We start from the raw sequence: 11,110 nt of genomic DNA, 5'->3' as shown, positions 1-11,110 counted from the left end.
TTTCGAGGAAATCTCAACGCATCACATAAGTTGCAGCTGCGCGCCGCTTCAATGGCGGAGCCAGTGAGAGGCCATGTCCACTCTGGACCGGCGTCAATACGGAGCAACCGCTCTACACCAGCATGAATGCGGGCACCTGGCTCCAGAAGAGAATACATGCAAGTAAGGAGGGAAGGGTTTTGGGTGGGCCAGAGTGGTCAAAAGCGGGTGTGGGTGCTGTCTAGACGCCCGCAAAGCTCTTCTGATTTGTCTTCAGTTTGCGAGACAAAGTGCGTCCAGACCGTCCTACGGACCGATGCAGGACCACGTTGGATGGCACAATACCTCCGGACCGCGCAGTCCAAACAGGTTGCGAGAGGTTTGAGGGTTACCGTTGGAGACACTGAAACTATACATTCTTAACTTCCCAAGTGAATTCCACTTTTTACACCCAAGCTGTAAATTTGTGCTAGATTTTCTTTCATTTAAATTTTCTTCCTTAACTTTCCTCCTCAATCGATACATTGTGTCACATTTAATGCAATCTAATATTTCTCCCTATTTCTAACAAGTTTTGCCCACATGTCCGGTACTCATAACCACACAAACCATCTTGTACCTCAACATTAATTCCTTTATGAATCTTTGGGTCAAGCCTTACCATGTCTGATCACGTATGAAGACATCCAGTGAGGTCTCCCAAAAGTTCGCAACATTATCGTCAGGAGGTTCAGTCCCCATGCAGCAGCCGACTATCCTCACTTCCTTCGTTTGTGTCACAGACGCCGGTTCAGTCAATATGTGTGGGGTTCATTCGTCTAGCCATACTACTCCAGATTACCCCTTCCGTGCTGGGTGCTTAAACCCCTCCACAGACGGGTTTAGCATATCCATCACTAAGCTTCAATCAATGGAGGCGTAGTCTCCACTGGCGGGCACTTTCCTGTCGGTGAAAATTGACAACTAGTGACAGTTTTAAAAGATGAAAACACCATGGTGAAGGCAGCGTGGAGAGTAGCGGCGGACAACTTAGACATGCCCATGGATACTCGCTCCCCTAATTCATTAATCTCATTATTAATTCATGTATTTCTTAAAATATTAATACTATAGTGATTTTTTAATGCCACAATGCAACCATGTGGATGTCTTTATTGAGGGGAGGGGAACTTTTGGTCTATGGGGACATATGCACCCTATATGAGAATTTTTTTTAGTAATTCAACAAAAAGTCAAAAATTCCTGAAAATATTTTTGAAATAAACTTGACCTTCTATTGTACTCGTGAGAAATAAAATCCACAAAAGAAAATATCCTTTTGACTTCTTTACAAAAAGACAAATTTTTGGCTAAAATAGTGTGAATAGTGACCTACAATAGCAAACAAATTTTGTCTTTTTTGCTGTGAGGTCAACTTTTGTTTTTTCGTCGACATTTATATATCGGTGCAAAAGTAAGTCAAGTGTTTTGTCAAAATAGTTCTTACCTATTTGACTTTTTATTAAAATATTAAAAAAAATCTACATATAAGGTGCATATACAACCAGGAACCAAAGTGTACTTCCCCTATTGAGGCCACAATGCAAATCCAGGTTAGTTAGGTTGTTGTGTCAAGCTGGGCTACAATTGGCGGCAACAAAGTGGCAGATATGTGGCCCAACTGGAACTGCGTAGAAAGACATACTACTAATTAATGCTAAGTGAGCATCAGTGGCACCGAGTCTCTACTCCTAATGTCTCAGTTGGTAGGTCGCGTTTCGGGTTTTATTTTCGTCTCACCATTTTTGTCCGGATTTTTTTCGTCCTCAATCCCACCTCCCACTTCCCGGTACCAAAAAGAAAACCAACTAAAACCAGGTAAAAAGGGAGCGATGCCTCCTGTCCTCGCACGCCTCGCACTCGCATGCCTCAATGAAAAAAGACCAGCGAAAAAAGACCTATGAAAAAAGACCTACGAAAGAAAAAACAACGACAAAAAATCAGGCGACTCGCACGCACGAGCGAGGCCTCCAGATCCCTTCGTCACCGCCCGACGCCGCCAGCCCCGTCCTCCTCCCTGGCTCTCGGCGGCGCACGCTCCCCATCTCCTCCTGCGATCCTGCCGTCGCCCCGCCCCACCTTCTCCCTCACTCCCGGCGCCACCCTGCCCCCACCTTCTCCCTCACCACTGGCGCCGCCCAACCCCCAACCTTCCTGGATCCCGGCGCTGCCCCGCCCCCACCTCCTCCCTCGCTCCCGGCCGCCCATGCCGCCTATGCGCGCCCCTCCCTCAGCCCACCGGCGACCTCCCATCCTCCACCGTCTACCCCACCGTCGGATCTCCTCCTCCCCTCTCCTTCTCTCCCTCGCGGACGCGTCAAACCCACGAAATTTCCCTCCTCGCGGCCGGAACCCTAGCTCGTGCATGTGGGGACTGGGCTGGAGGTGCGGCACGGGATTCGCACCGCAGGATTCGCCAGCGACGAGTCCAACAGGTAGTCGAATCGGGGAACGGGATGGCGCACCCTGCTGCAGCCACCGGTCGGGACGAGCGCGGCGGCGACGAATGTCGGTGCGCCTCCGTTTCCTCGGCCTCCAAGGACCCGGGCGCCGGATTTGTTCTCGCCTGACCAGCCTCGGTATCCAGCTCCCTACAGCCACCGCCGGCGTTGACTCCCAAGGTTCGATCCGCCTCTCGCCTTTCCTCTTTCGATTCATCCCGTTGATTTGTGTGCGATCGATTTGCGTTTTTTACAATTCCAAATAGCAGGCGAGGATGACGATGACGCCAAAGATGACGAGGCCCCGAGCTCGAGCACGACCACTACGATGCACTGCACAAAGGCCCCTGCTTCCTGCCTGCCCTTCCCTTTGCTTGGGTAGCTCCTCCCTCTCCCTCTCCTTCAAAGAACTAATATTTAGTTTCATTGCTTTTGTGTGTGCAAACGTTTTGACCGCCTCCATATGGCTGTTTATGTAGAAGATAGCTCTCTCCAGATGTTGTTCCTGTCCTTCTCCTTGGTTGTTGAGCGCTACACTGTCAGGCCTCGATATATACCTGTCATAAGTTCAGTTAAGTCGCGGGTAACGATTCAGTTATCCAACGGCTAGGATCAAATAGGTGGCGATCATCTCGACCGTTGGGCGTTATTACCGTTGTAACAGTTACTGTTCTTACCGTTCGGGTTAAAACCCCTCCCTATAACTAGCCGGGTTGTGGCTGGAACGAATATGCTTTTGGATGAATTCCCTCAACGCCGTCATGGCTAATATACTGGAACCCTAGCGTTCCTCTTACCTACACAAGATCCTACCAATTCCTTTACAAATTCATAGATAGATCCAAAATTACTGTCCGGGTCCTAACAAATTGGTAATCAGAGCATAGGTTTCTTCCTCGGCCAAGCAATTTTTCCAGAGAGAGAGTAATCCCACCCAATTCCCTCCCTAAGTGTCGATCGGGATCAAATTGAGCAGAGGCGACATCGGCAGCGGCGAGCGGTACCGGGGCGGCGTTGGAGGCGGCGATCATTCGGGCACAGATCGGCCGAGCGGGAGCGGTTGGTTGAGCACATCGCTCAGTCGGTAAAATCCCGCGTTCCAGCTCTGATCCGTGTGTCAAGGAGGCGTGGATTGTGGCGGCGGCAGGATCTGAGGTGAGATTCGGGTTGCTGGTCCATACAGTGGTAAAATTCCTCTTTTTCGCTTCAGATCTAGAGATGGGGCGCGCGAAGACAATCGATGAGGCGGATCTTCAGGAGGTTCTCTCTTTGCGCAAGGATTTCGGAGTTCTGCAGCAAGATAACATCCAGATGCAGAACCAGGTGTCAAAATTGCAAGAGGACGTACAAGTTATTGGAGCCAAGCAGGGGCAGATCTTTGAAACAGTGGGTACAGTTGAACAAGTTGTGCGTGATTTGAGCAAGCAATTGGCGACGATCAGCACTGTTCTGACAACTTTGGTGAAAGCAACTCAACCTGCAGCCCAGCAAGACATGCCATCTAGTTCAACACAAGTGGCCAAATCTCCTACTCTGCATAGGGAGCAGACAGAGGAACAAACAGCTAGGATTGAGCAACTGAAACAACAGTTAGCAACAAAGAAGGAAAAGACTAAGCAGTTGGAAGAGATTTAGTTGCAGAACCTACCTCCTATCAGAACAAACAGAGCTACTGTACCTCCTGGTTATGGTCAGCAAGGGAGAGCTGAAAATGCCAGTACAATAGGAACTCCAGTTACTGCCAGAGAGAGGGCAAACACACCTGCATTTAATCAGTATTTTCATCAGAATAGAGACAGGCAATTATGGCAGGGTTATTACAGGACCTATGAGCAGAATATGCAAGCCCAGTTTATGAAATCAATGACCAAAGGCCCCAGGATGGATTTTCCTAGATTTGCTGGAACAGACCCAGTAGGTTGGATAAGACAATGTAACAAGTATTTTCAAATGGTTGGAGCTCCAGAAGAGTACAAAGTCTCACTAGCTCAAATGTATATAGTAGATGAAGCAGATGTGTGGCTTAGGAGATCTGGTCTACTGAAGAAACAACTCAATTGGAAACAGTTTGGAGCTGAAGTGATTAAAAGATTTTCTGACAAGGGCTCTTATGACTTGACAGAAAAATTTAATTCAGTCAAACAGTTACACTGTCTCTGAATATACAAAAATCTTTGAGGATTTGATGGCTGATGTGCAAGAGGAAAACCCTGAGCTGGGAGAGCTCTGGTTTCTCAGATGTTATGTCAATGGACTAAGAGATGGAATTAAGTTTCAGATTAGACCTCTCAGGCCACAAACATTAACAGATGCTTATTGCATGGCCAAGGATATAGAACCAAACCACCCACATGTAGCAACTGTTGTTAAGAAACAAGGCACCTCCTACAACAATTTTTACCAGAAATCCAATGGAACAATGCAGAACAAGTTCAGCGCAGTGGAAACACAACAACAAATTCCAGTGCGACAAGCTGAAACAACAGCTAACACTACACAAAAAATCAGGAAAGTGGGAGAGTGTTGGAGGTGTGGAGATAAATAGGTGCATGGACACAAATGCAAGTTAATTCCCAACATTCACTTGCTGCAACAGGATGATCCAGAACAAATTATAATTGATCAAGAAGAAATACAACAAGACCAGCAAGAGAATACAGAGGAAGGGGAACAAGCAATGTTCATTTCTGCTCATGCAATTGGACATCAATTAGCAGTTCCAACTCCTACTGCTATAATATACATTAATGGCAAAAGAGCAGTAGCCTTACTTGATTCTGGTAGTACATCCTCTTTCAATAACCAGGATTTTGCTGTTAAGGCCAACTGCCAGCTGTTACCTGTCAAGGGCAGAACAATAGCTAGCAGGAGGAGAAAAATTACTATCTACAGCAGTGGTTCCAAACTGTGAATTCCATATGGCAAAATTGAAGTTAACTCACAACTTCAGAGTGTTATCACTACCAAGCCATGATGTCATCCTGGGCTATGACTGGATGACTATAGTCAGTCCTGTCTCATTCAACATACCTGAGAAACAATTCAGTTTTACTATGGAAGGAAAACAGACTGTCACTACTGCAGTTTTCAACAACTCTGACAACATAAAAGAAGTGCCAGCTGAGGAAATGAATAAGCTGTTGGATAAGGGAGTAGAAGGGTTTTTGTTACAAGTGCATAATATACTGATGGAAGCACATGAAGGAACACCAACACCTCCTCAAATACAGAAACTACTATTACAGTATGCTGATCTATTTGAGGAACCAAAAGAACTACCACCCAAAATAGCTCTAGACCACACTATTCCATTAGTCCCTGGTGCCACTCCTCCTCATGTGAGACCATATAGAGTTCCCCAACATCAGAAGCAAGAAATGGATGATCAAATTCGAAAACTGTTAGCTGCAGACCTCATAAGGCACAGTCAAAGCCCCCTATGCAGCCCCAGTTCTGTTAGTCAAGAAAAAAGACAGTTCCATGAGGTTATGCACTGATTTTAGGAAACTAAATTCTATCACAGTAAAGAATAAGTTTCCAATACCAGTTATTGAGGACCTACTGGATGAATTACATGGAGCAACATATTTCTCAAAGATAGATCTGAGATCAGGTTACCACCAAATAAGAATGCATCCTAAAGATATACAGAAAACTGCATTCAGGACTTATTTGGGGCACTTTGAATATTTAGTGATGCCTTTTGGGTTGTCAAATGCTCCTGGAACATTCCAAGCACTGATGAATAGTATATTTGAACCCTATCTCAGGAAATTTGTGCTTGGCTTCTTTGATGATATATTAATATACAGCAAGAGCCTACAAGAGCACAAGGAACATCTGCAAATAGTGTTGCAATTACTGAAAGAGCACCAACTGTTTGCTAAAATGTCCAAATGTGTTTTTGCTGTGCAGCAAGTGGAGTATCTGGGACACATCATTTCTGTGAAAGGAGTAGCAACTGATACTAAGAAAATACTAGCTATTGCTGAGTGGCCAACACCAGACTCTGTTACTAAATTGAGAAGTTTCTTGGGCCTAGCAGGCTACTATAGAAGATTTATAAAAGGGTATGGCATGATCTGCAGACCATTACATGATCTTCTCAAGAAAGGGCAATTCTCATGGAAATAGGAACATGATCAAGCATTTGCACACCTACAAAAAGCACTAACAACAGCTCCTGTACTAGCCCTACCAAACTTCTCTCTTCCATTTGTATTGGAGACAGATGCTTCAGGGAAAGGAATAGGAGCAGTTTTAATGCAGCAGGGCAGATCAATTGCATACTACAGTTCTTCTCTTTGCCCTAGAAATGCAGCATTGTCCACCTATGAAAAGGAAGCTCTTGCTATCTTGGAAGCATTGAAGAAGTGGAGGCACTATCTACTTGGAAATGAGTTAATCATTAAAATAGATCAACAATCATTAAAGTTCATTACTGATCAAAATATTACAGAAGGAGTACAACACAAACTAATGATGAAACTCTTGGAATTTAATTTCGAAATTCAGTACAAGAAAGGAAGTGAAAATAGAGTTGTAGATGCTCTTTCAAGAGTACTCCCAAGTTGTTTAGCTATGTCTGCTGTCACACCTGTTTGGGAAGAAGATCTCATTTCCAGTTACCAGAATGATCCAGTTTCTCAACAATTAATGGAACAATTGCTTCTCAAACAACCATCTGCTGACTCTGAGTATACCATCCATGCTGGAATTATCAGGTATAAGGGAAAAATACTGGTTGGCAATAATGTTGCCTTAAGAACTAAGTTAATTCAAGCATTACATAGTTCACCTGTGGGAGGACACTTAGGAGTGAGAGCCACATACCAGAGGATCAAGAATATATTTTATTGGCCTGGTCTCAAGCAAGAGGTGGAAAAGTTCACTGCTGCATGCCCTATCTGCCAGAGAGCAAAGACTGAACACTGCTTACAACCTGGTCTCTTGGATCCACTACCTGTGGCTGATATGGCCTGGCAGCATGTCACAATGGATTTCATTGAAGGGTTGCCCAATTCCCAAGGAAAGGAGGTCATAATGGTGGTGGTGGATAGGTTTACTAAATATGCTCATTTCATTCCATTGGCACACCCCTATTCTGTCTTAACTATTGCCCAGGCATTTGTGGATCAGATCATTAGATTGCATGGACCTCCTTAGTTGATCATCTCAGACAGAGACAGAATATTCACAAGTAAACTATGGAGAGACATCTTTCAGGCCTTAAAAGTGGAGCTGAGATACAGCACAGCCTACCATCCACAAACTGATGGGCAGATAGAAAGAGTAAACCAGTGTCTTGAAACATATCTGAGGTGCATGACCACAAATGAACCAACAAAGTGGATGTCTTGGCTGCCCCTGGCAGAGTACTGGTACAATTCTACATATCACACTGCTTTGAAAATGTCCCCCTTTCAAGCTCTCTATGGATTTTCACCTCCTCTAATTAGTGAGCTAGCAATTCCTGGTCCAGAAGACACAGAGGCTCAAAAATTCCTCTCCTCTAAGCAACACATGTTGGAGCAAATAAAGGAAAACTTGCACAAGGCACAACATAGAATGAAGCACTATGCTGATATGAAGAGGGTGGAAAGAACATTTGAAGTGGGAGACATGGTCTATCTGAAAATGGCACCATACAGGTTAGCTGCATTTGGGTTCAGAGGAGCCCTCAAACTGCAAAACAAGTTCTATGGGCCGTTCATGATCACTCAGAAAATTGGCAAATATGCTTACAAGTTGCAATTCTCTGAGGAAGTAAAAAATACATCCAGTGTTCCATGTGAGCCAGCTCAAGAAGCACATTGGACCAAAATCAATCCCCAGCCCTTATCTCCCAATGGTCAATGAAGATGGCACTATAAAAACTGGGCCAGCTGAAGTTTTGCAAGTTAGGCAAGTGCCTCGACACAACATTCCAGTGGTTCAGTGGTTCATTCAGTGGCAAAACTTATCTCCAGCAGAAGTAACATGGGAAGATGCAGATTTCATCAAATATGCATTCCCGGAGTTCTTCCAGGAAACCACTCAAGCTTGGCATGCGGCAGAAAGAACAACGTGAGGACACATTGTGTCTTAAGGGGGGAGCAATGTCAGGCCTCGATATATACCTGTCATAAGTTCAGTTAAGTCGCGGGTAACGATCCAGTTATCCAACGGCTAGGATCAAATAGGTGGCGATCATCTCGACCGTTGGGCGTTATTACCGTTGTAACAGTTACTGTTCTTACCGTTCGGGTTAAAACCCCTCCCTATAACTAGCCGGGTTGTGGCTGGAACGAATATGCTTTTGGATGAATTCCCTCAACGCCGTCATGGCTAATATACTGGAACCCTAGCATTCCTCTTACCTACACAAGATCCTACCAATTTCCTTTACAAATTCATAGATAGATCCAAAATTACTGTTCGGGTCCTAACATACACTCACTCATGTATGTAGGTTGAGTCCAAGCACAAGTAAGCACCATTATGTATGCTGAAAGACGACTCTGTTCAAATATTCTTTTTCTATCCTGGTTTGTCGATTTGTGTGTGATTGATTTCCGTTTTTTCCAATTTCAAATAGTAGGCGAGAAGACGACGGTGACGCAGAGGAGGACGAGGACCCGCGCTCCAGCCCGACCACGACTATGCACCGCACGGTCCCTACTTCCTGGCTATCGCCAATTGCCCCCTTCCCTTTACAGTACTACTCTATTTATTTTCATTGCTTTTCACCCAGTTTTGCACACTTTCTGGCCCTTCCCTTTTTTGTGTGCAAATGTTCTGATCGCCTCCATATGGCTGTTTTCGTCCTCCTGCTCGTGCTGTCTCCATCCTCCTGCTCAAGTCGTCGTCGTCGCCTCCCATCCTTCATGGCCTGCGTGTGTGCGCCCACTGTTGGAGGACGACGTTGAACATGAAGCGGAGCCCAGCCGAAGCGGTCTGACGCGGTGGTCGTGGCCAATGAGCAGTGGTCGATGCCATGGAGCAGGGGCCCTCGGTCGCCTGCACATCGGCTGCGTTCTGAACTAATGCTTTCTGCAACTGCAATGTTCCCCTTCACATTGTATCTTGTGTAGGCAGAAGGAATGCAGCTCAGTGACGGCGTCGGCTACAACTGGATCGATGGCCTGAAGGCTTTTACTAAGAAGATGAAGAATGTTGTAGAATAGTGTCCATCAACAAAGAGTCTTACTACTACCGGTTTGAGAGGCTCTATCCTCAGGTGATTGATTACTTAAGAAGTATACTGAATTATGATATCCATCGATCTAATTTTGTATAGGAAGTTTGAAAAACTAAAGAATCTATGGTACATGATTTGATTTACTCATTTAGATTTTAGTAAATTGTGACCGGAAGTTTTTTTCACAAAACCAGTGCACCACCCTTTCTACACACATCATTCATGGATTGGCAGACTAAAGGTTCTATTCAACATCTTTGGTGGATTGCATAAATGGGCTAGAGTAAAAATAGACCAGAATTGTTATATGTGCTTAGGGAAGTGGGATTAGATCAAGATTTTTTTGACAAAATGAGAAATCAATGGCTCAAGGAGAGTAAGCCCAAAGAGATAAGTATTGTTTTCCTTTAGTAGCTTGCCGCATAATTCATTCAAACATATTTAGAGTGGAGCAGGAATATTCAAACAAGGAAATGTACACAATATCTGTTAGTATACATGTGACACTTTCCGTCTTTCGACTAATGATTGCCTCCTACCAGGTATCACTAATAGCACATTCATCACATCATTTGTGTAGCTCATTCTGGTGTAAGTCGGCCAATTTAGAAAAGATTTTAAAGCAGATTCATACAGGTTATAGAAGTCAGAGTCAAATGTTATAATAAGTGATTTGTTTGTGCATAATTTCTAATCGACCGTCTTCTAAGGATAAATGGAACTACTACCTTTCCTCTCTCCAATAAACTATTAGACCCTGCTTGTAACTATTTTTCATCTTGGTGTGATTTATAAGGGAGACCATCCCATTAGTTTTTTGTTATTACATGCTATGATGACCCCGATTCATTGATGTATAGTGGCGTATGTGGTCAATTACCTAATATGGTAGTATCACTTCTCCTGGTTTGCCTTGGTTTGAAATCTGACTTTTGGACTGATTGTAGTCAATCTGAATTAGTGAGTTTATTTTTTCCAACGGTCCATGTTCAGTTCTCTACATTATCATGCATTTTCTTTGGTTTAAAGATGTCATGATGTTCACCAAGGCAGAGAAGAAATGTTTTAAAGTTGTCCCTTCAATTGAAACAAGTATGACTTGGTCCTTAGTGCCTATGCAGACATGAAAACGGAAGGTCGAGAGGTTTAAATATGTCATGATGTTTACAATTGCGGATATCCTACTTCAGGTACTTGCCTGATAACTCACAATTTCAACACAGAAGTTACTAATCTGTAAGACATGCCCTCTCTCATTCAACGATGTCCTGAATTTTTCACACAAAGCTTTGTAATCTTGCCAAGTCACAAGAGAGCCAAGTAATCATGCGAATTTTCAGAGAACTTCAAGTGGCATGCCACCATTTGCAATGGTTGTGATGTAGTGATAATTAATAAACCGCAGGCCTTCTAAATATTCTAAAGTTGCATATCTAAGAGCATATTATATTTCTCATAAACAACTGGAGTT

The 11,110-nt window shown here is 44.2% G+C and overlaps 1 protein-coding gene and 1 long non-coding RNA gene across 3 annotated transcripts; both read left to right on the top strand.

Moving 5' to 3' along the window:
• The first annotated feature begins 1,914 nt into the window (after positions 1-1,914).
• Positions 1,915-2,996, top strand: LOC125537404 (vegetative cell wall protein gp1-like). Its single transcript, XM_048700715.1, has 3 exons — positions 1,915-2,639; positions 2,729-2,837; positions 2,939-2,996. Exons 1-3 carry the CDS (start codon positions 1,919-1,921, stop codon positions 2,943-2,945), a joined length of 837 nt encoding a protein of 278 aa, XP_048556672.1. The 5' UTR covers positions 1,915-1,918; the 3' UTR covers positions 2,946-2,996.
• A 5,893-nt stretch (positions 2,997-8,889) lies between these two features.
• Positions 8,890-9,821, top strand: LOC125537397. 2 transcript variants are annotated; one of them, XR_007295851.1, is made up of 2 exons: positions 8,890-8,927; positions 9,037-9,821. It is a non-coding gene; the product is annotated as an uncharacterized LOC125537397 (long non-coding RNA). The 2 variants fall into 2 exon arrangements; XR_007295853.1 differs by having other exon boundaries at positions 8,910-8,941.
• The last annotated feature ends 1,289 nt before the right edge of the window (positions 9,822-11,110 follow it).

The sequence above is a fragment of the Triticum urartu genome, chromosome 1, assembly GCF_003073215.2.
Source record: "Triticum urartu cultivar G1812 chromosome 1, Tu2.1, whole genome shotgun sequence".
In the NCBI taxonomy this organism is placed as follows: Eukaryota; Viridiplantae; Streptophyta; class Magnoliopsida; order Poales; family Poaceae; genus Triticum; species Triticum urartu.
The sequence above is the reverse complement of the archived record's forward strand: the minus strand, read 5'-3'. Positions and strand labels throughout refer to the sequence as shown.